The 25,574-nt window shown below is 49.9% G+C and overlaps 12 protein-coding genes across 12 annotated transcripts; 8 read left to right on the forward strand and 4 right to left on the reverse strand.

Moving 5' to 3' along the window:
* Positions 1–784: 784 nt before the first annotated feature.
* Positions 785–2,209, forward strand: BDV37DRAFT_128037 (uncharacterized protein). The gene is made up of 4 exons (XM_032078688.1): positions 785–1,075; positions 1,138–1,576; positions 1,630–1,824; positions 1,878–2,209. Exons 1-4 carry the CDS (start codon positions 993–995, stop codon positions 2,166–2,168), a joined length of 1,008 nt encoding a protein of 335 aa, XP_031941122.1. The 5' UTR covers positions 785–992; the 3' UTR covers positions 2,169–2,209.
* A 599-nt stretch (positions 2,210–2,808) lies between these two features.
* Positions 2,809–4,096, forward strand: BDV37DRAFT_249357 (SEC61-beta family protein). Its single transcript, XM_032082071.1, has 3 exons — positions 2,809–3,066; positions 3,208–3,556; positions 3,621–4,096. The coding sequence occupies exons 1-3, from the start codon at positions 3,064–3,066 to the stop codon at positions 3,653–3,655; spliced, it is 387 nt and encodes a 128-aa protein (XP_031941123.1). The 5' UTR covers positions 2,809–3,063; the 3' UTR covers positions 3,656–4,096.
* Positions 4,097–4,536: 440 nt separating this feature from the next.
* Positions 4,537–7,567, forward strand: BDV37DRAFT_294291 (sodium:solute symporter family protein; the record flags this gene model as incomplete). The annotated part of the gene is made up of 6 exons (XM_032089608.1): positions 4,537–5,321; positions 5,384–5,556; positions 5,610–6,116; positions 6,225–6,269; positions 6,326–6,944; positions 7,003–7,567. Exons 1-6 carry the CDS (start codon positions 5,203–5,205, stop codon positions 7,565–7,567), a joined length of 2,028 nt encoding a protein of 675 aa, XP_031941124.1. The 5' UTR covers positions 4,537–5,202.
* Positions 7,568–7,736: 169 nt separating this feature from the next.
* On the reverse strand, positions 7,737–8,911 carry BDV37DRAFT_249368 (rhodopsin family protein). Its single transcript, XM_032082072.1, has 6 exons — positions 8,791–8,911; positions 8,595–8,648; positions 8,480–8,513; positions 8,384–8,408; positions 8,267–8,299; positions 7,737–8,199 (listed from the first exon to the last, which is right to left on the reverse strand). Exons 1-6 carry the CDS (start codon positions 8,819–8,821, stop codon positions 8,143–8,145), a joined length of 234 nt encoding a protein of 77 aa, XP_031941125.1. The 5' UTR covers positions 8,822–8,911; the 3' UTR covers positions 7,737–8,142.
* A 317-nt stretch (positions 8,912–9,228) lies between these two features.
* Positions 9,229–10,209, reverse strand: BDV37DRAFT_249372 (dynein light chain DYN2). The gene is made up of 7 exons (XM_032082073.1): positions 10,082–10,209; positions 10,009–10,031; positions 9,924–9,957; positions 9,839–9,873; positions 9,761–9,787; positions 9,642–9,711; positions 9,229–9,591 (listed from the first exon to the last, which is right to left on the reverse strand). Exons 1-7 carry the CDS (start codon positions 10,110–10,112, stop codon positions 9,527–9,529), a joined length of 285 nt encoding a protein of 94 aa, XP_031941126.1. The 5' UTR covers positions 10,113–10,209; the 3' UTR covers positions 9,229–9,526.
* A 153-nt stretch (positions 10,210–10,362) lies between these two features.
* mrd1 (RNA-binding ribosome biosynthesis protein MRD1) lies at positions 10,363–13,562 on the forward strand. Its single transcript, XM_032078689.1, has 4 exons — positions 10,363–10,646; positions 10,748–11,509; positions 11,742–12,014; positions 12,073–13,562. The coding sequence occupies exons 1-4, from the start codon at positions 10,419–10,421 to the stop codon at positions 13,285–13,287; spliced, it is 2,478 nt and encodes an 825-aa protein (XP_031941127.1). The 5' UTR covers positions 10,363–10,418; the 3' UTR covers positions 13,288–13,562.
* Positions 13,078–13,954, forward strand: BDV37DRAFT_128142 (uncharacterized protein). Its single transcript, XM_032078691.1, has one exon. The coding sequence runs from the start codon at positions 13,329–13,331 to the stop codon at positions 13,821–13,823; it is 495 nt and encodes a 164-aa protein (XP_031941128.1). The 5' UTR covers positions 13,078–13,328; the 3' UTR covers positions 13,824–13,954.
* Positions 13,955–14,167: 213 nt separating this feature from the next.
* On the forward strand, positions 14,168–16,742 carry abaA (transcription factor AbaA). The gene is made up of 3 exons (XM_032078690.1): positions 14,168–14,696; positions 14,746–14,922; positions 14,981–16,742. Exons 1-3 carry the CDS (start codon positions 14,258–14,260, stop codon positions 16,720–16,722), a joined length of 2,358 nt encoding a protein of 785 aa, XP_031941129.1. The 5' UTR covers positions 14,168–14,257; the 3' UTR covers positions 16,723–16,742.
* A 419-nt stretch (positions 16,743–17,161) lies between these two features.
* On the forward strand, positions 17,162–18,477 carry BDV37DRAFT_249375 (aldo/keto reductase). The gene is made up of 2 exons (XM_032082074.1): positions 17,162–17,517; positions 17,576–18,477. Exons 1-2 carry the CDS (start codon positions 17,373–17,375, stop codon positions 18,388–18,390), a joined length of 960 nt encoding a protein of 319 aa, XP_031941130.1. The 5' UTR covers positions 17,162–17,372; the 3' UTR covers positions 18,391–18,477.
* A 623-nt stretch (positions 18,478–19,100) lies between these two features.
* Positions 19,101–19,868, forward strand: BDV37DRAFT_283486 (uncharacterized protein; the record flags this gene model as incomplete). The annotated part of the gene is made up of 2 exons (XM_032087299.1): positions 19,101–19,232; positions 19,317–19,868. 2 exons carry the CDS (start codon positions 19,101–19,103, stop codon positions 19,866–19,868), a joined length of 684 nt encoding a protein of 227 aa, XP_031941131.1.
* A 178-nt stretch (positions 19,869–20,046) lies between these two features.
* BDV37DRAFT_128154 (putative protein phosphatase PP1 regulatory subunit Sds22) lies at positions 20,047–21,779 on the reverse strand. The gene is made up of 7 exons (XM_032078692.1): positions 21,552–21,779; positions 21,449–21,480; positions 21,317–21,388; positions 20,943–21,239; positions 20,807–20,881; positions 20,346–20,748; positions 20,047–20,293 (listed from the first exon to the last, which is right to left on the reverse strand). The coding sequence occupies exons 1-7, from the start codon at positions 21,685–21,687 to the stop codon at positions 20,274–20,276; spliced, it is 1,035 nt and encodes a 344-aa protein (XP_031941132.1). The 5' UTR covers positions 21,688–21,779; the 3' UTR covers positions 20,047–20,273.
* Positions 21,780–22,730: 951 nt separating this feature from the next.
* On the reverse strand, positions 22,731–25,205 carry psrA (putative general stress response phosphoprotein phosphatase Psr1/2). The gene is made up of 4 exons (XM_032078693.1): positions 24,823–25,205; positions 23,422–24,758; positions 23,269–23,367; positions 22,731–23,212 (listed from the first exon to the last, which is right to left on the reverse strand). Exons 1-4 carry the CDS (start codon positions 24,920–24,922, stop codon positions 23,000–23,002), a joined length of 1,749 nt encoding a protein of 582 aa, XP_031941133.1. The 5' UTR covers positions 24,923–25,205; the 3' UTR covers positions 22,731–22,999.
* Positions 25,206–25,574: the final 369 nt, after the last annotated feature.

Below are 25,574 nucleotides of genomic sequence, written 5' to 3' on the forward strand. Positions count from 1 at the left end.
AACCAAACCAAACAGAGAGGAGAAAAAAAAAGCCCCTTCTCCAGACTCCAAATGATCGGTGGTCCTGTCAGTCAAAAGACTGCGTAATTGCCGGCAAAAATTAGAAAAATCATAAAAAAGGAAACGAACCTCTCGACTTTCTCCCGCAGTTTGAGGAACCGACCGTGCCTTACCTAACCTCATTCCTCGTGATTACTGATATTATTATTCCTTCTCACCCGCATCTAATCGGCATTCCCCTATATTCAAACCACCCATTCCTATCGTCCCTCGTTCGACCACCCACTTTCGTTTTGGAATTCTCCTCCCCCCCTCCTATCGATTCTTGGGGGTTCAGTCAAACCTATCAGTCGCTATTTGTTGACCCATTTCCAGCCACTCGCTGAGAAGGGTCCTCGCGTGATTCTGCATGTGCTCAGCCTTACACCAGTCCTGAACGATCAATCGGAGTGTGCCTCTCCGCCCAACACACGACCTTTCACCCGAGGCTTGGCGGACATTAAGCCTCCTTCGCTCGAAGGAGATCCCCAAGTCGCGCCTCCCCGTCCTCGTTCTCTCTTGTCTTCCTCGGGCCATCTCCTCCCCCGATCATTCATCGTTAGGCTGAAAGAGGCTGTGGAGGCTTGTGCCTCAGGTCCTGTCATCGTCGAACCCGCCAAGTTCGAGATCAGACCTCCTAAACTGAAGTCCTCTCATAGGGTCGTCTAAAATAAAAACTCTCCGATCCTCTTTCCCCGCCCGTGGTTTTCGGCTCCTAGACTCCTTTTCTGCGTTTTCGCCGCCATTCGGTGGTCAGAACCGTCATATTGTATCCCAGAAGCGAGACTCCGGCGGACACGAGCTCCGTAGCGGAGCCTATTACCAAAATTCAGACCAACAATTCACGCGCCTCCCTCCTTGGAGGTTCTTTTGACCCGGCATTTCGACGAGGCGGTGGTTTTCGAGGGCGAGAAGGGTACACAAATGTGCCCCCGCGCCCTAAGAAACGCAAGATGTATAGACCAAATTCAATGTGGACGTGGTCCTTCTGTATTGTGACCCTTTTCCAAGCAGTCGTCACACTCGCTCTAGAATGGTATGTGCTGCTACCGCGGTTTTAGAAAGATATATCGCTGATGCTGACGGGATGCTTTGTAGTTACGTATTCGCAGACTTCCAACTCAAACTCTATGAGATAGCCGTCAATGTAACGGCATCCAAAACAATTCCGACCTTTTTAGCACTGTACAGTTTCGGTTTCATCTATGAGTTAGTGCTGGTCTACGACGCACTGCGCCTTAAAAATACCATTCAAGTCATCGGGCTGTGCGTATGCAACGTTGGCCTATTGATCTACGGTGCCGTGCAAGTGGAACAAATTAAAGATGCGATCGGAGTTTTGAATGACAATACAGCCATTGATCCGGCTGTGTGGGGACAAATCAAGCCTTTCCTGATCATCATCCCATGCGTTGTGGCCATGGGCACGCTGCTGATGATGATCGTGGCTTGGAAATTATACGATGAATTTGCGTGGTCCATCTACAAGCACATTAGCGCTGATTTGCGAATGAAGCGCCGATACCTCACATACCAGGTTTGTTGTGAACTACCTAGTGGACAAGGAATTCCAGCTGATTGAACCGGCAGATCTACATTGCGCTCCTCAAATTCGACTTCTTCTTTTTCCTCGGATTTACTGTGCAATTCGTGGTCATTGTCACTAACCGGCACGATGCCGAGTTTGCGCTTACTCTGGCGGCTATCCCGGTCACAATCTTGATTTTGTTAGCTGCTGCTCTTTTCGTTCGGCGCGAAAGTTCTATTGGAATGATCGTAATCATTGTACGTGTTGATCGGTTACCCGCCCTCGAGAAGTTCTCTAACTATTATCATAGCTCCTCTACTTTGCTGCGCTGGCATATTTCTTGTTCAAGCTGTACCGCATTTACGACAAGAACACGTACCAAGAATACCTCCAAGCGCAACGGTCCTTGACGTTTTTCGCCGTCATCACCCTCGTTCTCATCGTTATGACTATTATCAACGCTTGCATGTGCATGCATAACTTCCACAAGGGCTTGAAACCGCACGTGAATAGGAAAAAGGCCCGCAAAGACGAGGAGAAGACCACAGAGCTGTCTTCAAACATTGCCGGCCAAGTGCCCAATCGGATGATGATCGATTGAGCCCGAGCATGGTCGTACAATTTCATGATTTCAAGATAACAACCTTTTGGTTCAATTGTCCATATAAAAACAACCAAGCGCTTTATCGGGACACAGATATCCACGTGAGACGTTTGCAAACCACGTGCAATTCGCTCTTATATGTCGACTTGGATACTGTATTTTGAAGGTGTTTCCGGGATTTGCGATATGATACCTTTTTCTGCATTGATCGATTTAGCTCACGATTTCCATTTTCTTCTCCGTTTGCTGTCAGGGTTTCCCTTTTACTTCGCTTCTCTTCCTCGCCCTTCCACATACAGCCTTATTAAATGGGCGCTGACAGCGTTCAATCGATGATTCCGACACTTTGCACTTTGATATCCTTGCTTATGTCAGTTTATTTTTTTTTTTCACGACTGTGCATCTCATATGTTATGTACTGTATCTATCACATAATTGGAATAAAATACATAGGAAGAATATGGACTATTTTACTTGTAATTTGACTAAAGCAAGTAGGAATGTCGCTACACCCCACACCCCGCCAAAATATACCGTATCTCCCACGGTATACACCAAGTGCGTTTGTCACAATCTGTGAAGTTCAAGATGACCTCTGTCATTATGAGTGGGAAGGGGATGCACAGGCGGGCTGTGGTTGGTGGAGGAAACTGGGGTAGGTCGGCGTGACGATACGTGACAGTACGGCCAATGGGAAACCGTGAGCGTGGCCTCTTTTGAGTGAACTTGCGACCTCAACTCTGCCAGCTACCACTTAATTCCCCTTCCCCTTCCAAGCAGACTTCCCTCCTTCTCCAACCAGTCCATTTTCTTTTCTTCGTTCTTAAATTTAATTTCGCTCAATTCTTCACGACATTCTTTGATTATCTTCATTTGACTACGGTTTCTTAAAATGGTGAGTGTCCTTCGTGAGCCAACTGATCGTCCTTCGGTAGATGGGACTCCTGTCGTGCCTAGACACCGCATTGGCTTTCTTTTATCCCCTAATGTTGGATCCCAATTCTTAATGGTGATGCTAATATGAATATAATTTAAGGCTTCTCCCCGTGCTGCTTCCCCCCTGACCTCTGGTGCCGAGTCTGGCCCAGACTCCAAGGCTTCTGGTGCTGGAGCTGGAGCTGCTGGCTCTGTTTCTTCCATCGCCCGTACCTCCTCTCCCACTCCCCCCGGTGGTCCTCGAGCTGCTTTGCGTCGTCGCGCGGCTGCCGACCACAAGGAGTCTCTGCGCAATGCCAGACCCAGCTCGACTCGCGCTGCCGGTGCCGGTGGCTCTTCTGGTACCATGCTCAAGCTCTACACTGACGAGAGCCCTGGCTTGAGGGTTGACCCTGTTGTCGTCTTGGTTCTGAGCTTGGGCTTCATCTTTTCTGTCGTTGGTTTGCATGGTATGTAACACCTGAGATAGGTCAATTCGATCCCTAATGGATACTGATGTGTGTCCGGCTTTAGTCATCGCCAAGATCACTCGCAAGTTCTCCTCGTGAGCAACGACTTTGCGTCTGCTCTCGCCATCACTCTCCTGCCTGCCTCGAGCGACATGTGGTTTGGCTGAGTGAGGTTCTGAGTGAGCGGGGCTGTTTTGCTATGCGTAGCCGGTCCCTGCTCCTGGAACGATTTTGGCCATTCTGAGAGGGTCGCTTTCGGCGGGTTCACTCCCATACTCTCTTCTACCCTTTTGAAATAATATACCCCATGGTGTCCGTTGCCTATCCGTTGTTGTCCTTGGTGCGCGGGGATCCTTGAATCGGATCGTCCGATACTTCGCGAAGTTGAGTGTTGAAAGCCTATCTGCAGCATAGGTTGGGAAGGTGTGCTGGTTGTTATGTTACTGTTGGAGCTGCCTCCAACCCTTGTGACAGTTAATGAAAGATTTTCATGCCGAAAGTTTGGAAGGAAAGCTTTGTATAATATCAGTTGCTTTTTCAATGGGTACATGAACCTTAGAAGTTGATTGTGTTGTAAGCGACGGTAGGGACATGTGATATGTAAGCCTGGCTATTGGTCCAGGCAGGGTTTCCCGCCTGAGGGACAGGGCTAGCGCGACGAGGACGTTTCATCTACTAAGGAACAAGGAACCTGTCTTCTGTACTCCGTATATGTTTTCTCAGATCAACCCAACTTCCCACTAACACCCGACCCAGGTTTGCATCGACAACGGCGAGCTTCATTATTGAATAGAGAAGAGACGCTAGTTCCACTTGGGCAATTTGTGACTCCTTTTTAGGTTCTCTCGTTCAATCAAACGAGATCAGATCCTTTAACTCTCCCCAGCTTCCGCGCAATCGGGAGCGTGGAGAATGCAGATAATCCATTACTCGAAACCTGGAGTAAGGGAAAGCGTTATCACGCCTAGAGGGTTTGTTTTCTAGCTTCTTTTCATTGTTGGTGATTTACCTAAAAGCTGGGTCGGCATCCACTATCTTGATATCAGAAAGCCCCGTGTTCCTTATCAACCGTTTGCCGTCTCGGAGCCAATCGACGATGGCGTTCATCCAACCTCCACTGATAAGGATGGGCGACGAAAACAAGATTGGCCAATGATAACTGGAGGATTGAGGTCGACTACGATAGGGACCATGAGCCTTATGGATTGTCAATAAGCGATGGAAATAAGAAAATCGCGGGCCACCCTGTTCCATGTGCTGGTCCGCTGTGACGTTGGTGAAATACGAACATGAAGCCCTTATCAGGCCCCGGAGCTTCAGCAACGACAATGACTGGGTTGAGCAGTCCAGAATCCCGATTCAATGGGACGAAGGATGTTGATCAGTCTGGGGGTCTTCTGCGAGGTCGGAGGTCTCCTATGCACATGGTTGTACTACTTGAGGTAGTATATGAATCAAGTCACTCTTCGCTTCCCTCCAGATTTTCTTTCAGAAAGTATCAGACTGCTCGAGGTCATTGCTTGTGGGTCGCTATATTGATATTAGCCTATATTGTTATACTTGAACTGCAATTTCATACCCCGTATTAGGATATACGTGCATTCGGATTGACCATCCAAGGCCATCGTCCGACCAAAGCCGCAGTCATGTCGGAGACAGCCAACTTTGTTGCTCCCTTGTCTCAAGGGTTTGGCTATGGTATTATTGTCGGATTAGGGTTCGCATTCGCTTTGGTGATGGTTTTTATCACTTGGGCCCTCAAAAGGCAAGAGCTACATCTCTTTACCAAGGTAAGAGGAACTGGAGCTAACGGACTGTTCACTATAGATATCAGTATGAAGTCCAGACCTCAGAGATGTTTTCGACTGCAGGAAGATCCGTCAAGTCAGGTTTGGTTGCTGCTGCTGTCGTAAGTAGCTGGACTTGGGCTGCCACCCTTCTGCAATCCTCTGCAGTAGCCTATCAGTACGGAATTTCGGGGCCATTCTTCTATGCATCAGGTTAGTGTGGCCGAAGAAACAGTGGGCTTTATCACTAACCACATGGATCCCAGGTGCCTGCGTGCAGATTATTCTATTTGCGACGCTCGCCATTGAACTCAAAAGACGAGCCCCAAATGCGCATACGTTCCTGGAAGTCATTCGCGCTCGATATGGCACTGCTGTCCATGTGGTCTTCATTGTGTTTTGCTTGATGACCAATATTCTTGTCACCGCAATGTTGCTCACTGGTGGATCTGCTGTCTTGACATCCTTAACTGGAGTCAATACGGTTGCAGCTTGTTTCCTGCTCCCCATTGGTGTTGTGCTCTATACGCTCTTCGGTGGCATCAAAGCAACTTTTATCACCGACTATATGCACACCGTGGTTATCATCGTCGTTATATTCATCTATGCATTCTCCGCTTACGCGTCTAACGATACTCTTGGATCTCCGGGTAAAGTTTATGATGCTCTGGTTGCGGCGGCTGATCGTCATCCTGTGGAGGGTAATGCTCAGGGCAGCTATCTCACCATGCGATCAAAGGAGGGTGGTATCTTCTGGGTTATCAACCTTGTCGGTAAGTGAATACATGTATTCTTTTGTTGTGGCTTAATGCTAACTAAAAATCTAGGTAACTTTGGGTGTGTAGATACCTTACTAAACCTTGGTTGATATATGCTAACAGTGTGTTTCAGTACTGTCTTCCTGGACAATGGCTATTACAACAAAGGTGTGTCAAACTCGAGATGGAATGGTGCTATGTTGCTTCAGTACTGACTGCGATAGCTATTGCTGCGCACCCCGTACATGCTTTCCCTGGTTATGTTATTGGTGGCCTCTGCTGGTTCGCCATTCCTTGGCTCTGTGCCAGTACTATGGGAATATCTGCTCTTGCTCTTGAAGGCACTCAGCGCATGAGCTCGGAGGACGTAACTGCCGGCCTTGTCCTACCTTTTGCTGCTGTCAAGCTGCTGGGATATAGTGGAGCTGTCTGCACCACACTCATGATTTTCATGGCAGTCACGTCGGCGTTTTCGGCTCAGCTAATTGCTGTTTCTTCCATCCTGACTTACGATATCTATCAGGCTTATATCAACCCCTCTGCAAAGGGCAAGAGATTAGTGTGGGTGTCTCACATGTCCTGTATTTTCTGGGCTATTGCCATGGCTAGTTTCGCAACTGGTCTCTACTACGCGGGTATCGGTATGGGCTACCTTTACTTGCTTATGGGAGTTATCATCTCGTCGGCGGTGTTCCCAGGCGCGATGACCCTCGTCTGGAAGGCACAGAACTGGGTCGCAGCAGCTGTATCACCTATTCTGGGCCTCGCCGTGTCCCTCATCGCATGGCTTGTAACCGCTAAGAAGGAATCCGGTGTATTGACCGTCGCTACCACTGGCGCAAAGTAAGTAACCTGTCCTCGACCTCACCCAATAAGGCCCCCCAGCTAATAAAAAGCCCAGCTATCCCATGCTCGCTGGAAACGTCGCCGCCCTCCTCAGCCCCATCATATTCTCTCCTGTCCTCACTTACATATTCGGTCCTCAAAACTACGACTACGAATCCATGCGTGCCATCCGCAAAGTTGATGATACAGACGTCGCAGCAGCCGCACACGTCGATATCGAACTAATCCCCGGCGAAAACAACCCCGCCGCCATCAACCCCGCCAAAGAGCAAGAAGAAGAGCGCAAGCTCAACAGGGCCGCGCTCTACTCGCGCACCCTCACCATCGGCATGGTTCTGTGCTTCCTACTCTTATGGCCAATCCCCATGTATGGCAGCTCGTACGTGTTCAGCAAGAAGTTCTTCACCGGCTGGGTTGTCGTGGGCATCATCTGGCTTTTCTGTACGACTGTAGGAGTGGTGCTTTTCCCACTGTATGAGGGAAGAGAGAGTATTATCCGTACGGCTAGGCTTATGGCTCTTGATGCTGTTGGTAAGAAGCCGAGGTTTGAGGGACAGGAACAGACTCCATCTGGTTCTGCGACGCCGACGGAGAAAGTGGGCACTAAGTCGGACGTGTAGCTTGGTTGTTTGGTATGCAAGATTCTGTTGGGTGCCCAGATGCAAGCCCATCCATACCTACTGATGTGATTGGGATTTTGTGTTTTGCGTTGATTATATACCCCATTCGTTCTACGCCAGTTACGCTATTAATGCTATTACTAATTCTTACCCATTGAATGCACATATATCATGGAATACAACCCTCATTAATTAAAATAAAAAAAAGCAAGTAGATAAAATAGAAGCAAAGGTATCGTACAACAACAGAATATACACATCATTAACATCGCTTCTCGACCAGACCAAACCCCCATCCCCTAAAACCCTCGACATAATAAAAATAAGAAAATCAAGGTCAACACCAGCACAGAATCACTTATACTGAGGATTCTGCGGCGGTGCCCCGGCCTGAGGCTGGGGATATCCGCCTCCCCCGGAGGCTTGAGGAGGAGGACCCCAGTAGGCCTGTGGAGGTGGTGCTGGGCCAGCCGGCGCACCTACCGGAGGCCTAGTCTCTGGCGTGATATCGGGGCGATCACTTATCTGTTGTCAGTTGTTCTGATCGGACAGAGTGTTTTCTTTTACTATTCTGATTAGGGAACCACGTACCGTAGGTCTTGGGTGAAGCGACATGTGTAACATGTGACTTCCTGGGGGCTTGTTAGTATTTATTCTTCATTGGGTGGGAGCTAAGAAATGGTTGAAGCAGATATTTACCTTGTACTTGTGTGTTGCTAGCGGGATCATGGGCTGGTGGGTTACGGTTCATGTTAGTTGGATATTCTGGGTGATGATAGTAAGAGCTATTGCAACCAGATCGGGAACGCAACATACAATGAAGCAGACGGTAAACCAGGGCCTAGAGCAATTAGCAATCAGGCCCATTCACGCATCGAATGCAAGTACTTGAAAGAAAAGCAAAGAACATACCATCGCGTAATACAATGTCCATTGTAGTGTTGGCCTAATCCAACCCCATGATTGATTAGTCGGGTCAGGAACAAGCCAACCAAGCACCTAGTAAGCAAAACCGGAGTAAACATACAGTTATAGCAGTAAGCCCTGACATTCTCGTAGCCTTGCAGCATGGACGTGAACTCTATTTAACCTGTTAGCCTAGTGCTTATGAAGACGAGAAGACGTCGTATTTAGAAATCGGCGCATGGGGAGTTTATTTCCGGGTCGGTGCGGAGGATATATATACACGGAGGGATTAGTATGCAGAGTTGCGCTGTACATACCATGCGTTCCGAACGTGATGCAGATTGCCATGGTGGTTGGGGTCTTCGCAGATTCTGGTCTATGATACGAAGGGGAAGTATGGCTTCTGGTCTTGAGGGTTTATGATCAAGGTGAGTTGAGTTGGTGAAGGTTGAATCCAAAGGCGAGAGGCAGCGTTATTATGAGATCCCTTATTGGGGGTGACGTGTGGCGCTGTGGCTTGGCACTTGGCGTTTGGCTGTTCGCTTTCTTCTGGAATGCGTGGCACGTGTTTGGTGAATTTGGGCGTTTTTTATGTCTTGGGAGAGGAAACTTGGGGATGTGATATGATGGTTAGGTAGGTGAGGTGAGGGACTCCTTTGTGTGTATTCAATACTGTGTGGTAGCTGGCTGGGAGGCTCTATAGTTACTAGGGTACGAGCTGGTACGAGCCTACTATACTACAAGGCACTCCGTCATACAGCACATAATCTGCTTGGTATGACCAATCTAACTCACATCAAGATACAATGACACCGAAATTGAACCATGTAGGACTCGAATATGTAAATAAATACCGCTGAAGGGAAGGTAAGATTATGCAGCACCAACTGCCATGACGCCCGATCTCAGGGGCCAGTCCATCGTGTCGCGAGTTAAGACCCATACGTCGCCGGCGTCTATTTTGTGGCGGCATGCCCCAATTGGCAGTCAAGGTCCCAATTGCCCAAGGACTCGGCCCTCTTTTTATTTCCAACCATGTATGCCAAGGCGTGTTTATTGAGTCTTGAAGAGGAGAATGGCGCAGTGTCCGAGATAGAAGTAGATGAAGTGTTTCGTCTCTGAATTGAATTAGCAACACCCCGGCAGGTTAGTGCACAACAGTTCGTACCGTGTGTGACAAAGCTTCCGAAATTCCTCCCTACGACACAATGCCATGTAGCTCCTTTGCGCGAGTCAAACTGTAGACTGTGAGTGAGGGGCTGTGGTGTTATCGGAGGAAACGCTGACCTCTCGCTTGATATACTGGGCAATGTCCTAATAATAATTAGCACCCTACCGAGTCGACGAACAATCGTTGTGACCAACCTTCTCAATGTGGTACTTCTCCATTGCCTCGATCGCTAAACAATTAGTCGCAATCACCTCCGTCGGGATACCCGATGAATCATACCAACTTCGACAGCTTCCTGCTGCATATCCTCCGTCTTTCATACCATAAGCAATTAGACCTCCAATTCTAGTGGCAACACGCTTACCATATCGACGGACTTGATTTGCGCTGCCCCATAAAGTTAGTCATGTTGAAGATGCCGCTGAAGTTGCACTCACGCTCGAGCTTATCCTTCTTTTCGGAAGACATTTTGGTCGGTTGAGGGTGCTGGAAAAGCTTCAACAATAAGCAAGGGAGTAAACTGGAGATTTGCGTCTCTAAGGTAGTCCAACAGTACACAGCGTTCCGCCGAATTGCCTCCGGAAGTAGACGTTGGGCTATCGTGGTTGCTGAGGAGCAACCGTGTGGATACGCACGGGCCACGCCCACTTTTCTCACCGCCTTTGCCGGCACTATAAGGAAGCGGCATAAACTAAAAAAATTTTGGGGCTTTTTTTTTCTTCTATACATTCCACTCCCTGCTGGCTTTGGGAAAGGCAGCCACAGGACACAATCATGGAAAGCACAAGAGTATTTGTCTCTGGCCTTCCGCCAACATTCTCCAATGATCAACTTAGGAAGCACTTTGCTAGTCGCTTCCAAGTTACCGACGCTCATGTATTACCCAAACGCAGGATTGGCTTTGTGGGCTTGAAGACCCCCGAGGCGGCCCAGGAAGCTGCTAAATACTTCAACAAGACATATGTCAAGATGTCAAAGATCTCTGTAGATATTGCTAAACCGGTATGTGGCTTCTTCCTGGCGATCTGGCTTTTATGTTTCCCATTCCCATTGCGCACGCTGACCGATAAAGGTGGTCTTGAGACTGACCAGAATTGCTTTAGATCGACTCCGAACCTACCAGTGCTGCTCAAAAGTTTAAAAAGGCTGATAAGCCTGACTCGACTGCAGAGAATACACTCAAACGTAAGCGTGATGGGGAGCCCACCCAGCAGGACCCTAAGCTGCAAGAGTATCTTTCCCTCATGCAGCACTCATCACACACAAAGACATGGGCCAATGATGATGCCGTGATCAACCCTGTTGCCAATGACTCATCTGCCAAGGACCCGCCCGTTGAAGCAAATGAAGTTTCTCAAGAACTTACTTATGCTCAAAGGAAGAAGGCAAAGCTCGGGGAGACGTCTGAAGAAGATGCTCATGTGTCACGGCATGACGAGCCTGAGCCTATGGTTGTTGATGCAAGTAAGGAAGAAGATACTACTGAGCAAGCGGTGGACCAAGAGCAGCCCGCAGTTCAGGAAGATGAGCAACAACCGGTATCTGACGCTGACTGGCTTCGGTCTAAGACAAGCCGTCTTCTCGGTCTCCTAGACGAAGAGGAGCAAGCAGAGTTTGACTCCACAGCGCAAAGGCCCACTGATTCAACGGAGCCAGCAGGTGATGTTGAAGTCGACAATGAAGACGCAGAGGTTGATGCTTCTCCGGCCGCGGCTAATACTGCGGAGCCGACAAAAGCACCGGAAGTTGATACAAACATTGAAAATATTCGCATTTCCGCGCGCTTATTTGTGAGAAACTTATCTTACGATACAAAGGAGTCCGATCTCGAACCGGTATTCGCTCCCTTTGGCAGGATTGAAGAGGTCAGTCTTCCATTTCCATTCTGTGCCCTCCCTACCTTTCCTTCCCCCCTTTCATGCAAAGTTGCTCGCATGATGAACATCCTGATAGGGACATCAGATGCAAAGCAAATGATGTGACCAGGAAAAGAGAATTTTAGTAGATGCCTCTAGTATCTGAAGAGCAACATATCCTCAACTTGACATTGGATTCACTGTGATTTTAGATTCATGGGACAATTGCTGATTTATTTAGATTCATGTTGCCTTTGATACTCGGTTCAGCTCCAGTAAAGGATTTGCTTACGTTCAGTATGTTGAATCCGACGCCGCTGTAGAGGCCTACAAAGCCCTCGACGGAAAACACTTCCAAGGTCGTTTATTGCACATCCTGCCAGCTGCTGCAAAGAAGACGTATAAGATCGACGACTATGAGTTGTCCAAGTTGCCTTTGAAGAAACAGAAACAGATTAAGCGAAAGCTAGACTCTACTTCTTCAACCTTCAGTTGGAACTCGCTTTATATGAACGTAAGTCAGTTTGGGATATAGTCTAAGAGTATCATATACTAACAAGCCTCTCTACTAGGCCGATGCAGTTATGTCGTCAATGGCTGAGAGACTTGGTATATCCAAAGCAGATCTCTTGGATCCTACCTCGTCTGATGCCGCAGTGAAACAAGCCCATGCTGAAACGCACGTTATTCAAGAAACGAAGGCTTACTTCACTGCAAATGGTGTCAACATTGATGCTTTTAAAGAACGAGAGCGTGGAAACACTGCTATCTTAGTAAAGAACTTTTCTTATGGCGTCAAGACTGACGAGCTTAGGAAGCTGTTCGAGCCGTATGGCCAACTCACAAGACTGCTGATGCCTCCCAGTGGCACAATAGCGATTGTTGAGTTTGCAAGACCAGATGAGGCTCAAAAGGCATTCAAGGGTCTGGCGTACCGGAAGCTGGGAGATTCTATCCTCTTCCTAGAAAAAGCCCCTAAGAACCTCTTCGATGCATCTGTTGTCCCGCAGAAACCAACTGTGGAAACCAAGGCCATCTCCCAAGGTTTCTCGACTGCTGACACGTTTGCGGCAGATGAGCCTGAACAGGCTATTGCTACCGCAACTCTCTTCGTAAAGAATCTCAACTTTGACACAACGAATACACGTTTCGTTGAAGTCTTCCAGCCGTTGGATGGGTTCGTGTCGGCGAGGATCAAGACCAAGCCCGATCCCAAAAGACCTGGTCAGACGCTCAGTATGGGCTTTGGCTTTGTTGACTTTAGGACCAAAGATCAAGCTCAAGCCGCTCTTGCTGCAATGAATGGATACAAGCTCGATCAGCATGCACTGGTAGTTAGATCATCGCATAAAGGTATGGACGCCGCTGAAGAAAGACGACGTGATGATACTGCGAAGAAAATCGCAGCTAGGAGGACGAAGATTATCATTAAGAACTTGCCATTCCAAGCGACCAAGAAGGATGTCAGATCACTCTTTGGAGCCTACGGCCAGCTTCGCTCTGTGCGTGTTCCTAAGAAATTTGACCGCTCGACTCGTGGTTTCGGTTTTGCAGACTTCGTAAGCGCTCGCGAAGCGGAAAATGCCATGGACGCATTGAAGAACACCCATCTGTTGGGCAGAAAACTGGTATTGGAATTTGCAAACGAGGAGGCCATCGATGCGGAGCAAGAGATCCAGCAGATCGAAAAGAAAGTAGGGGAGCAGTTGGACCGGATCAAACTACAGAAGCTCACGGGTGCTGGACGGAAAAAATTTACTGTAGGGGCCCAGGACGAGGAAAACTAAAGTCCTTTCTCCTTCTGCCCTTCTCCCTGTTGATAGGGTTAATGAATAGTAATGGTGCTGCTGCTATCTTTTGTGTTTGTGAGAATATACCCCTTGCTTGGCGGAACACCTTTGGGCCTTTTCACACGTTCCTGCTGTCAGGACTGTGCCTGCAGACGCGTTCTGCAAAGTTCCGTCGCCTCGTGCATCTTAATGAAGCCTTATCTTTTTTTATCCCCATGTATCCTTGTTCGATCCTAGCATCTCGTCTACCCCTCGTCCTTTACTGTTACCTTTCGTATGGCTGCTGCACCCTGGATATCAGGTTGAAAGCAGGGTGCGGTCGTTGTTTTCCAACCTACATTCCGCTCGCTCTGCCTGTAACCCACCGCGCATTCTTGGATGATCGCCTCGCACGATGTTGTTGGATACTGGGCATTCCAAAGAGAGGTCTTTGCCACAAACTCGCCCATCATTGCTCATCGGTACCTGGCTTGGTGGCTCCAGTCAATGATCATGTCGTGCAGGTCCAAAATCCCCGGGCAGCGGCTCGCTGAATCGTGCACCCTGGATGTCCCCTTGCATGGGTAGCCGGTGTCCACAGTGCATCACCCTTCCTCCTGATTTGCTGCAACAAGGCGGCACCTGCTCGTCCCTCCCTCATCGCTCTGATCGACGCGTGAAGCTCAGGTCAAGGGTTTCCCCGCGCCTCAGGCGACTGACGCTGCCCTCGAGGGGGAATCGCCCAAACAAGCAAACAGCGTGGTCCAGCAATGTAGCTGCTGGGGCTACCTTCGCGCTCCTTTACTAGGGGAGGGAATGGGGTTCCCTATAAACATCATGCTCTTCGCCCGAACATTCTCTTTCCCAGGCTCTTACATTTTTCCCAGTAACTGCGTGCTTTGCCAGGCAAGAAGCATTTGGGGCCCTCAACATCCTCCTCTGTGGAATCTGTCATTCTTCCGAGAGCCTATTCGAGGTGATCCGCTCCATGGCTGAGTGGCAGACCGAATGTATGTTGCCTCCAACCCAACCAGGTCTTGAAGGTGTCGGACCCCATCCAGGTCGAGTGCTTCAGAACACCTCTGGGAACATCCAGTCCTACTCTGACACCCTGGCGCACACGGATCCCACCGGGCGGGACGACCATTTTTCACATTATGGTTTCAAGTACCCTCATCAGCCCCCGGTCCCAACTCACCCAATGCCTACCACCAGCCTTCATGCCCAACAAGTTCTCAACAACCGTTTCCATACAAAGAAACTGCGGCGTCTCCAATCACTTGGCCAGAGCCTGATTGGACCCCGCAGGACAAGAAGTTACCTCAAGTCCCAAAAGTACATAGAGTACAGGGCACGGCCTCGCCGAGATACTGGAAAGGATGGGGAACCTGTTTGGTCAGATGAGCTTGAGGATGCTTTCCAGCAAGGTAAGACGACGACAGCGGCCACACAAGGAAAATATGCTAACAATATCAGCCCTTGAGGCGAATCCCCCCATGGGGAGAAGAAAATGGTCCGAACGTGGCAAATCCTACGGTCGAAATGAACTGATAGCTGAGTACATCTACAAAACTACTGGGAAAAGGAGGTCGAGAAAGCAGGTCTCGAGCCACCTGCAAGTCCTTGATTCTTTTCTCAAGGGTGACCCCGACTGTATGTCCTGCCTAGATAGCTTCGATGAGCAAACCCAGATCTAACCAGGCCTTTGTAGGGGAGAGGCTTGTGCGGGAGCAACCAGCAGACCGTTCGAATGGCCAGCCACCATCAGCCGGTCCTCGCTGGAGAAATTCGATGGAAGTCCCATTCTCCAGCCATTACAATAGCCACAATTATCCCTCTTATCATGACTCGTTGAGGCCGGTGCCATCTTACCCGGGAGAGTTGCCCCCTCCACACGTTGTTTTCAACCCCAACCTGCACGCCGAGGCAACGAACGTTAATATGATCTATGGCCTCAGCTTTGACATGTGGGTGAGCGCGCCAGGTCAGCCAGAGCGGATCGAGAGTGCATTCCATATCTACACCCGCCTCCAAGGGGACCAACGTCATCCCGGTGCACCCCCAAAACGCTTGGAGGATCTCTCTAATTGGCGGAGCTCGTTTCCCCATCTCAACGCAATCATGGCAGATGCTAACAACCCCCCGAGCTGTGAGATCATCTTACTGGAGGCCAATCTTGAGTTGATGGATGATTTCCCTCCGCCTGGCTCGAAACTCGGGATTCAGCTAGAGCTGGACTTCACCCAGCCTCCTAACGGCGATGCACTGACGAACCAAATGGAGAACTGGTCGTGCAACACGTATATCTACGAGGAAGGTCACAACATATTCAAGGAACGCCGCAACCTTCCTAGACAGCAGTCGAACAAAGTGAAACCTCCATTTGAATCTTCGTGGTGGGCAAAACGTTTTACGGAACTCACGGAGCTCACCCAAGGCACGCAGGGCAACGAGGCTGCTGATAGACAAATGAGAGACTACTTCCGTACCTTGACGGCAGTCCAAGAAATACGGGCTACTCCTAGTTCTCGTCGGGTATCGAACCAGTACCCTGACAACTCCCCGGATGGAAGCAAAAGAATGGCCATCCTGATTTGGCAATTCCGGCGAACGCGACCGAACGAAGTCGGCACTACCACATGGCGCCGGGTGACTCCGCCATCCCCCGACCGTAATGCGATCCCTAGCCCGAAGCCCGTAACGGGGATCGACCTCCCTCCCTTGTCCTTTGACACAAACTCTCTAGCTAGGCCTGCCCCAAGCATTTACCAAGCCCCGCAGTCACACGACTTGGTGCATCATAGTGGTGCTTCGCAACCTCCATGGTCCATGTACCAACCACCGCCGGACAGTATATTCAATGCAAGCGGAGGCTTTGACCTTCTCAACTCTCTCACTAAGCCAGAGGGTGGCCTTTATGACAAAACTGCCGTCACCTCCGTGCCAGACACCTACCCCAATCTGCAACCCGAAGTCAGCCAGCCAACGAGTCTCAATGGTTCTACTGGAGGACCAGGGATGCTTAGCATACCTGATATGTCCCTTTCACACACCAATCTCAATACGTACAACCTAAGTGGGCATGATAATCAGTATGGAACGCCCCAGCATCCTGGGGTGAGCCTGCCTGATACCAGCCATGTTTTGAACAATGGCCTATTTGGGTCCAGCACTCAATCGATCGATGACATGAGTCACAGTCATGCACCTTGGCCAACTCCTACTTCGAGCATCACTGATGTTGGCTCGAGCAATTATAGCCACCTGCAGTTTCCCGATCACCATGTGCCATCTGTCTCACGGGAATCCCATCCGCACAACCACTTGGAGGCGTTGCTGGGCCCAGACGATCTCATCGTGGGGAGTATGCCTGGTGATCCTAGTATCCATGGGGCAGGCCATGGCCACATTAATCACACCTATGCTGAGAACAACGCGGTCGAGGCCGCATAACGAAGAATTACTAATCAATAATCGAACTGAAGGATGTCTCTTAATGATAATAATGGCAAGCAAAAGTGTCGCTGGGTTTCGGGATTTTGTATTTTAGTTTCTGGCACCGGAGTTTTGTGGGGGATGCTGGAGCATGCTCTGCCGGGGGTTTTGGACTTTTATTTTTTGTTTCAACTTTGGGATGTACTTTTAATCTGATACCAATTGTGTACTGTAGTCATCTATACTTACTATCTATTCTAATGTCAGAGTTGATACTTTTATCCTTGAGTGATTGGTGGGATTTGGGTCCCGTGAAACCGGGACGGTTAGCACGGGGTTTGCTGGTCCGCATTTACCCGGAGGGTCGCATTTAGCCGGAATGGTACTGTCGCATCTCGTCCAGCTCCACTTTAGCCTCAAGACAGTTCCATTCCTCCTTGCGTGACTGGCCTTGTCGGTCCGGCTGGCCTGGATGGGCCATGTTGCATTTATCCCGAGTGGGTATGGCCGTACCCCAAAATGAGGGCTTTTTGGAAGAATATGCGCGGGGGCAATCCCCAAAAGCTGATCGATGCCCCTCCTTCTTTAACACTTCTGTGCTCTCCTCGCAGTTGCAATCACACTGTCGTTCTTCTCGTTAACCGCGATCTCTCCACACAATAATCACAATGGCTCCTCCTACCGTCAAGCTGAACAGCGGATTTGACATGCCCCTCGTGGGTTTTGGCCTCTGGAAGGTAAACAACGAGACATGCGCGGATCAGGTTTACGAAGCCATCAAAGCCGGTTACCGTCTCTTTGACGGCGCATGCGGTATGTTACCACCTCCTACTGTGAAGGGTTCCGGGGGCAATCTAATACGGTCGTCCAGACTACGGCAACGAAGTTGAATGTGGCCAGGGTGTCGCCCGCGCCATCAAGGAGGGCATCGTCAAGCGCGAGGATCTCTTCATTGTTTCCAAGCTGTGGAACAGTTTCCACGAGGGCGACCGCGTCGAGCCCGTCTGCCGCAAGCAGCTGGCTGACTGGGGCGTCGAATACTTCGACCTGTACATCGTGCACTTCCCCGTTGCCCTGAAGTACGTTGACCCGGCTGTCCGCTACCCCCCCGGATGGAACTCGGAGAGCGGCAAGATCGAATTCAGCAACGCCAGCATTCAGGAGACCTGGACGGCGATGGAGTCGCTGGTCGACAAGAAGCTCGCGCGCAGCATCGGCGTTAGCAACTTCAGCGCCCAGCTGCTCATGGACCTCCTCCGGTATGCGCGCGTCCGTCCCGCTACCCTCCAGATTGAACACCACCCCTACCTTACCCAGCCTCGTCTGGTCGAGTATGCCCAGAAGGAGGGCATCGCCGTCACGGCGTACTCGTCTTTTGGACCTCTGAGCTTCCTCGAGTTGGAGGTGAAGAATGCCGTCAATACCACTCCTTTGTTCGAGCACAACACCATCAAGAGCCTCGCCGAGAAGTATGGCAAGACCCCGGCTCAGGTACTGCTGCGCTGGGCCACCCAGCGCGGCATTGCGGTCATCCCCAAGAGCAACAACCCCACCCGTCTGGCGCTGAACCTGGAGGTCACTGGGTGGGATCTGGAGAAGACTGAGTTGGAGGCCATCAGCTCATTGGACCAGGGCTTGCGGTTCAATGACCCTCTTGGATACGGCATGTACGTTCCTATCTTCTAAGATGGACGTTGCCCGCGAGAGATGTGTGATGATCTGCGATATAAAATGTACATGATGACTTGAGTAAATAGTTATGATAACCCATTCGCAAAGACCGTTTAGTGCCTGAATATGAATGATATCTACATGCGTAGTAATGGTAAGCGTATCTTCTTTTGGGCTCTCTTGCTTTGAGATGCCTTCTCGGCCCCGAAAGATTTAGTCTGAACGGCCGACTCGCCGTCATCATCATTCCTCCGTAAAACCCTCCCACAACATAGGACTACTCCTTGGGATGTAGGTATTCTACCATGGGAAGAAAATGGAACTATATCCGGTGGATGACTCCTGCAGTATCAGCAGTACTCAGCGACCCTGATAAGGCGTAGTGATAGATAGAGTGATGATGTTACAATCTTTTCAAACGATTGCCAACATCCACCGAGAAGAAGTAATAGCGAAGCAATTCCAACCCTAGATATAATTCCAGAATTCCAAACAATACATGTATGAAGTATACTCCAGTACCTGAGAACTAAGTTAAAGTTTTCGCAACTAAAAATCCCACGCCAAGCCCAAGCTGCCTTATCAACACTATCTATCAATCAATCAATCAATCCAATCCATCCATTATTTCCGCCAACTCCGACTCCCTCAAATCCAACCCCCAACCTCAACCCACCAAAAGAAGAACAAGAAAAGCAACCAAAAGACCCCCTCCCCTCCCCAAAATGGCCGCCCGCCTCGCAGCCCAATCAATCCACATAACAACGACCCCGATGCCGCGCTCCCTAACAGAAAGCAAACAAATCCTGACCGCGCTCCAGAAATTCGGCGAAGTCGTCACCTTCCGCAACCTCAAGGTAGATAGATAGATACACCCTTCACCTATTGAATATAACTCTTAATTCAAAAACAATAGTTGTAACTGACAAGACAATGAAAAGTACGACACAACAAACACATCCCAAAACCCCACCTCCCGATCGATAATCGCCATCTTCGAATCCCCGTCCTCCGCAGCGCAAGCCATCGCCGCCTCCCCGCTCACCATCCCCCTCGTCAAACCGCCACCCATGCCCCAGTCGCAGTCGCATCTGCCCCCGCGCGAACCAGGAACGCCCTCCCCGGACCCCTGGGCCTCGAGTGAACCCCCCGCCCAGTCTCATATCACCTGTACCATCCAGCCGTCGCGACATAACCATGAGTCTGCGCTGCGGCGGAACCCGTTCCATACGCTGTTTCGTGTGAATGGGAAGAGTTGGCAGTCGAGAGATCTGGTGAGGACGGGGGTTCCGTTGCGCGAGTTGGCGGATGAGCCGATGGCGAGGAAGAGTCATGAGCCGTTTAGGGTTAAGAGGAAGGTGCAGGCGGAGAATGAGCGGTTGGGGGCTACGAGTTTGATGGCGCTTTATGAGGGCGGGCTGAGGGGGGAGGGGGATGAGTCGCATTCTGGGGAGAAGAAGGTGGTTGAGGGTAAGGATACGGAGGTGGATTGAAGGTCAGGTTGGTTTGGGTGGTCTGTTCTATGCGCTGAGGTCTATATGGATGGTTGTTGGCTGTCTTGCGCTATGCGATATGCCTGTGCGTGTGCGCATGGGGATGCTCTGGTGGTCCTGTTGGGCGTCGCTGTCTTTCAAGGCCGATAGTGAGGCTTCCCCGGCACGATTCTTGAGCGATGCCCAGTTTGTGCCCGTCAGGCCATGGACGATCGGTAGATCGTTTCCAGGGTTCCAGCAGGCTCGGAGTATACCTCCACTAGTAAGGTATGACACCGTGAACACAGAGAACATACAGTTTCTCTTAATCTACATGTAACATAGGAGATTGATAGGAATCTAATCCGCTTTCCATTAACCATGATTGCCATTGTATCATCAGCCATGCCAGTTCTTGTATGGTAATTAAGCTATTCTCACGAACGCTGCGACTGTCAGTATACGCCTACACCGGGAAACCTGGAAGACTGCACTTACTAGCGTCGATCTGCATAATCTGCGGTATCGCTAAGCGCACCTTATTCCGGTACACTGCGGGCCCCTTCGTTTGCAACGGGTTGCCCTCGAAGTAGACCGTCTGTAGCTTCTCCTTATCCTTCAGCTCCTTCTCCACCTCATCGAAGCTAGATAACTGGTTGTTCGACCCCCAAAGCTCCTCCAGGTTCTTCAAATGCGACAGATGCTCGAGCTTGGAGACCTGGTTATTCGAGAAGTCAAGGACGCGCAGCTTGGTGTTCGATTCGAGACCGCTGAGCTCGGTAATAGCGTTGTGAGAAACGTAGAGTTCTTCGAGGTTTTTGAGGGAGGAGAGTCCGTTCAGACTAGTAAGGCGGTTCGACTGAATCGAGAGGATTTTGAGATTCTGCAAAGCATCCAGATTCTGTAGAATGTCAATACGTCAACTCCCCCAAGCTCCAGCACGCGGGAAGACGACATACCTTGAACTCAGTGATCTTATTCTTCCCGAGCCACAGCTCCTCAAGAGACGTCAATGAGTCAAGGTTCTCGATTTCCTACCACCCTGTCAGCATAAGCCCTCCCATATATTCATTCTCGCGCAATCCAAGCACCCACCCTGATCCGATTAGCCCCCAGCTCCAAATTCCTCAGCACCTTGAACCCCTCCAGCCCTTCAATCTTTGAGATCTTGTTCTGCACAAAGTACAAGTCCGTCAACTTAACCAGATGCGAGATATTCTTGATGTGCTTGATCTTATTGAAGCTCAGGTCCAGACTAGTCAGGTCCTTGAACTCATCCAGACCCTTGACATGCGAAATAAGGTTATCGTAGAGATCGAGCTCGACCAGCGACCCGGCGATTTCAGGAGGAAACGCGATCCGCGATATTTGATTCTGCCGCAGACATATTCTCTAGAAACCACCCCACCGTTAATCCTGAATCATTATCGCCAACCGCCACCTTCATTCACGGAGCCCCGATGTCGTACCTGTACTTTAGGGAATCGCTCTAGATGTAAAGCAGGGATGGACGCAATACGACAATGGACGAGGTCGATCTCCTAGATAAACCGCTCACTCGGTCAGTTCCGCTTCACGCCGCATGCAAAAGATCCACGCACCTCAGTATCCTTATCCTCATCCTCTAGCAAGTCTACAGCAAGAGAATCTCAATAAGCACCCACTTCCATACAACCGTAATCGGCAAAAAAAAAAACAAAATACCTTCGTCGGCCTCGATCTCCTCCACCGGCGGCGCATCCTCGTCTGAGTAATCCGGGTCCTCGATTGCCTCCGGATTCGTGATGGTCGCCTGGGGACCGACTCTCAGTTTTCCGTCCCACCCTTTGCTATCCTTCATAGTGGCGGGCAAGTATGTAGATTAGTTTTCTTTCATATATCTTTTTTTTTCTGGGCGTGGTTGGAGGTGGTTTGATGCGGGGAGCTTTTTTGGCCGGTGGGTCGAATGACGGTATGTATGTAATTTTAGTACGTATCGTGTAATTTGTAGATCGGTATCGATGTAGCTAATTTAGGAAGGACGTTAATAGATTAAGGGGGCCCATCAGAACGACGACGACTTGGTCAGTGAGTGGGGAGGGGTTGATTTGATGCTCGGAATTGACGGTTTCTCTGCTTCTGAGACGGTTGCCCGAGGATTGTGGTTCAAAATGCGGCATTTTTTGTTTTTCATTTATGCATATCGTTTAATGAATGGAATTGACCTATCCATGTCCCGCTGGTTCGATTTCATTCACTTCTCGACTTTCTACACTCTGACCGTGAACAGCAGTATGCTTGATTAAAATCCATTTGGGCTACTAAAACAGGTGGTGCTGGGTTGAAGGATGACGCTTTTATGTACATATAGCACGTACGCCAATGATACATATACATTGGTGGCAATCGATAGTCAAGATCCTGTATCGATGGGAAACTATGAAGTAGTACCGGAAACAGTGACGCGCACACATATATGACGATGCCACTCACTCGGGAGGTCTCCAAAACAAATCATGGCCGACAAGATGACAAAACACGCTGGGGTCTTGGTGGTGATCACAGATACGAAACAAAACAGATAGGAAATCGAGCGACGGCAGTGTCAGACCCCTTAAGGGCGATGGAGGTTTAGACAAAATTTGAGAAAAGAAAGAAGTCAGATAAAAAGGGAATGTAAATTTGCGTATACATGAGATCAGCGAAAAAGGGTTTTAAGCTGATGGCCAAGACAGACGCCTACAGAATGCAAAAAAAAGGGGGGGATCACAGGGGGATTTCAAGGGAAATGGATCAAAACCACAGGGAGTCAGAAAAGTATTTGCTCACTTGGAGCTAAACAGAAGGACATGGCTAGAAGTCCAGCAGATGCAAACAGCAAAAGGGTTTAAGAAACAGAGGAAAGGAAAAGAAACACAACGCAGATAAAAAAGCACACATGCACTATTGAACTGTCGGGTCTCACGAGCGTCTTCAGATGCGCGGTTCGCTCACAAAGCACTCTAACTCTCATCTGGCATCTCCAAGGCGAGAGAGGGCTCGACGTATCGGCGGGTATTGAACAAAGGAAATCGACCGAATTTTATCTTTTCTATGACCTGATGGTGCCCGCAAGGCGAAGAATAACCAAACCAAGCACGCTGTAAATGAAATGCCGGGCTAGTGTACAGACATTACAATGCAATGTCAAGAACCAGACTAACGTCTTGCACTTGTGTACCAGCGAGATCTTCCAGGACGGGAATCAGATCAAGAAGCTCATTATCATGGGCGTCAGAGAACCAGCTGCTGATGGGTATCGCATGTTGAGGGTGGAATATATAAGACGTAGGAGAATTATCGATAATTATCGTGTCTCGGAGGTCACGACCAACTTGAGAAAGATCCTATGCAAGAGTCAGATGAGTTGAACGAGCAATGTGACGCTCACAAGAAGACCGACCTTTACGTAGTTGCCTTGGTGGTTGTAGCAACTGTCCCTAAAAAGTCGGTGGTGGACAACATTGTGGATGTCCAACTGGTCCAACAATGGATCTCCGTACTGAGAACAGGTTAGCGTGAGGCGATTGCAGAGATATATGTCAACAGGACTCACCTTCGAGACAGATGCCGTAAACACAACAACTTCGTACAGCTCCCCAACCCGTTTCATGAACTGATCGACTCCGGGCCGCTTGATCACATAGATATTATGGTATTGACCCTCAATCTCCACGGGGATGGTGAAATCGGCGCGCTCGAGAACCTTAAAACTACTATGGACCAAGGTTTCATCCAGGTCAAGGACCAGGCATTTCCGGTCGCGTAGGTGAGGTTGAGGTGGAGGCAACAGCCATTGTTGCTCCCTGTCGTGACTCTCATTTTCTGCCTGTTGCCCTGGAGAAACGAGTGGCGGTGGTGGCGGTAGCTCAGCTGGTAGATCAATTGCCTCTTCTTCGTGCGTAGAGTACTTCTCGTCCTTCGGGCCAACGCTATCGGGTACAGCTGGCTTTGCGGTGGACTCATCCGTCTGGGCAGGAGAATCATCGACTCTCTGCGGTGGCACTGAGAACGTTACATGTTCCTCAGGTTTCTGAGAGGGCTCTTCCACCTTCTCCGTTACAGTGCGCAGCGGAACTGCACTGGGTTCGTGCTGTGCTGCCACTATATCCCGTCCTTCAGACTTCTCCTTCTGCGAAGGAGCCTCGTGGCCCGATTCAGGTTGGGCCGGAGACGACACCGTGCCATCAAGCTGCGAGCCTTGATCCGGGCCACTGACGGTCTGCTCTTCGTCCACCTGCGACGGCGGCTGGTCGGATGTCACTGTTGTATTTGCCTTCTCGTCTCGATAGTAGCTCGGCTCTTTGGACTCTGCAGTGCTCGAATCACCCTGGTGAGTTTCAGCCTTTTCCGGAGTAGGCTGAGTACTTGGGACTGATGATCGGCGAGTTGTCCTCTTCGCGGGGATGGCCGTATCTTCGGGATCGATGTTGGAAGACGAGCAACAGCTCAAAAATGCAAACAACCGGGATGACACCCTGCTCTTCTTTTCCACCTTGGCAGGCTCTCGCAAGTCAGGATCCGTTTTATTCTCTTCCATAGCCGCGCTCTCCTCATTCCTCCGCTGTGACCTCATGCTGCTCCCTTTGCTCCTGTCCCTTCGCCCCTTTAGAATACTTCTCCTAGAGCCTCGGAGTGTGTTTTCAGAGTCGTCATTGGCAGTATCCTGAGAGTTGTCTAACGTGGATTGTCTTTCGGCTTTCAAGGACGTCCGTGACGGCACAGGAAGTAGATGCTGTTTCTTGGATACATCAGCAGAACTAGCGGCAGAGGCGCCTTCGGGAATCGTAGTCGTTTCTACGGGAGCCGGAGCCGTCCCGGAGGACTCTAACGAATTGGACGTAGGCGACGCATCGGTACCGGTGACATGAACCTGAGGCGACGATTCAGGAACTGAAAGATTCTGTTAGCGATGACTTGCGCAAGGCGACCAGAACGCGAAAGTAGCAAGGCTTACTAGAGCCGGGTTGACTCGTTGCGACAGGCATGGACGCTTCTCCCGTGCGGGTGTCAGAATTCGATGGTAGAGAATCCCGCTCCGAGCTCCCTCCGAGCATTGAGGGTAGCAGAGCGAGGTTCACTCGAACGACAAGAAACTAGGATCGAAAAGTCGGAGACTAACAAGAGGCGGATGATACCAGAGCACACGCCTAAGAAGCCGCCGAGATGGGGAGGGGGGATGGGCGGAGACAGAAGGGTGTGTGGAAATCAGCCTCCTGGATCAGGACTGAAAGCGGTGGTAAGGCGTGGAGGCAGGTCGTAGTAGTAGTAAAGTAGTAGCGCTTTTTAGCTCTCTGTCTGACTGTCTCTCGGGGACCCGTATCACCGCCTTAATTGAGGCTAGTGCACAGCACTAAGGCCCGTCGCAAAAGAATCCACCCTCCAAGAACCTCGAGAGTCGATCGCCTTTGCGAATAAACAAATCACATGCGACGGTGGTGCTGGACTAGAAATGATCGTAGGAACGGGGGGGAAATCAACCGTGAAAGGGAGAAGAGTTGGGGGCGTCACGTGGTAGATCAGGGTGCAGTTCCTCGAAATTGGTCGGTAATTATTTATACCTTCTTGATTTGGGGGGTCAAGAAGAGGGGGTGCTTTTTGGTTACTGGACGATGAGGACTTGTTTAGGTAGAACAAGTTAAAAAAGGGTAAACTAAAGATGTCAAAAAGAAAATGAAATAAAATAAAGAGAAATCGAACTCTAAAGGA

Source organism: Aspergillus pseudonomiae (assembly GCF_009193645.1).
Source record: "Aspergillus pseudonomiae strain CBS 119388 unplaced genomic scaffold BDV37scaffold_36, whole genome shotgun sequence".
NCBI lineage: Eukaryota > Fungi > Ascomycota > Eurotiomycetes > Eurotiales > Aspergillaceae > Aspergillus > Aspergillus pseudonomiae.

Bases quoted from the DNA above. Each gene is read 5' to 3' on its own strand.
- BDV37DRAFT_128037 (XM_032078688.1), top strand. From the start codon at position 993: ATGTATAGACCAAATTCAATGTGGACGTGGTCCTTCTGTATTGTGACC. The intron at 1,577-1,629 runs GTTTGTTGTGAA...TTGAACCGGCAG, and splicing joins GCCGATACCTCACATACCAG to ATCTACATTGCGCTCCTCAA. The intron at 1,825-1,877 runs GTACGTGTTGAT...CTATTATCATAG, and splicing joins TTGGAATGATCGTAATCATT to CTCCTCTACTTTGCTGCGCT.
- BDV37DRAFT_249357 (XM_032082071.1), top strand. The intron at 3,557-3,620 runs GTATGTAACACC...GTCCGGCTTTAG, and splicing joins TTCTGTCGTTGGTTTGCATG to TCATCGCCAAGATCACTCGC.
- BDV37DRAFT_249368 (XM_032082072.1), bottom strand. From the start codon at position 8,821: ATGGCAATCTGCATCACGTTCGGAACGCATG. The intron at 8,514-8,594 runs GTATGTTTACTC...GGGTTGGATTAG, and splicing joins CAGGGCTTACTGCTATAACT to GCCAACACTACAATGGACAT. The intron at 8,409-8,479 runs GTATGTTCTTTG...TAATTGCTCTAG, and splicing joins GGACATTGTATTACGCGATG to GCCCTGGTTTACCGTCTGCT.
- BDV37DRAFT_249372 (XM_032082073.1), bottom strand. From the start codon at position 10,112: ATGTCTTCCGAAAAGAAGGATAAGCTCGAGC. The intron at 9,958-10,008 runs GTAAGCGTGTTG...ATGGTATGAAAG, and splicing joins AAATCAAGTCCGTCGATATG to ACGGAGGATATGCAGCAGGA. The intron at 9,592-9,641 runs GTACGAACTGTT...AATTCAATTCAG, and splicing joins CGGAAGCTTTGTCACACACG to AGACGAAACACTTCATCTAC.
- mrd1 (XM_032078689.1), top strand. From the start codon at position 10,419: ATGGAAAGCACAAGAGTATTTGTCTCTGGCCTTCCGCCAACATTCTCC. The intron at 10,647-10,747 runs GTATGTGGCTTC...GAATTGCTTTAG, and splicing joins CTGTAGATATTGCTAAACCG to ATCGACTCCGAACCTACCAG. The intron at 12,015-12,072 runs GTAAGTCAGTTT...CCTCTCTACTAG, and splicing joins GGAACTCGCTTTATATGAAC to GCCGATGCAGTTATGTCGTC.
- BDV37DRAFT_128142 (XM_032078691.1), top strand. From the start codon at position 13,329: ATGAATAGTAATGGTGCTGCTGCTATCTTTTGTGTTTGTGAGAATATA.
- abaA (XM_032078690.1), top strand. From the start codon at position 14,258: ATGGCTGAGTGGCAGACCGAATGTATGTTGCCTCCAACCCAACCAGGT. The intron at 14,697-14,745 runs GTAAGACGACGA...TAACAATATCAG, and splicing joins TGAGGATGCTTTCCAGCAAG to CCCTTGAGGCGAATCCCCCC. The intron at 14,923-14,980 runs GTATGTCCTGCC...AGGCCTTTGTAG, and splicing joins TCTCAAGGGTGACCCCGACT to GGGAGAGGCTTGTGCGGGAG.
- BDV37DRAFT_249375 (XM_032082074.1), top strand. From the start codon at position 17,373: ATGGCTCCTCCTACCGTCAAGCTGAACAGCGGATTTGACATGCCCCTC. The intron at 17,518-17,575 runs GTATGTTACCAC...ACGGTCGTCCAG, and splicing joins TCTCTTTGACGGCGCATGCG to ACTACGGCAACGAAGTTGAA.
- BDV37DRAFT_128154 (XM_032078692.1), bottom strand. From the start codon at position 21,687: ATGAAGGATAGCAAAGGGTGGGACGGAAAACTGAGAGTCGGTCCCCAG. The intron at 21,481-21,551 runs GTATTTTGTTTT...CTCTTGCTGTAG, and splicing joins GGAGATCGAGGCCGACGAAG to ACTTGCTAGAGGATGAGGAT. The intron at 21,240-21,316 runs GTACGACATCGG...GGTGGTTTCTAG, and splicing joins AGCGATTCCCTAAAGTACAG to AGAATATGTCTGCGGCAGAA.
- psrA (XM_032078693.1), bottom strand. From the start codon at position 24,922: ATGCTCGGAGGGAGCTCGGAGCGGGATTCTCTACCATCGAATTCTGAC. The intron at 24,759-24,822 runs GTAAGCCTTGCT...AGAATCTTTCAG, and splicing joins AACGAGTCAACCCGGCTCTA to TTCCTGAATCGTCGCCTCAG. The intron at 23,368-23,421 runs GTGAGTCCTGTT...ACCTGTTCTCAG, and splicing joins TTACGGCATCTGTCTCGAAG to TACGGAGATCCATTGTTGGA.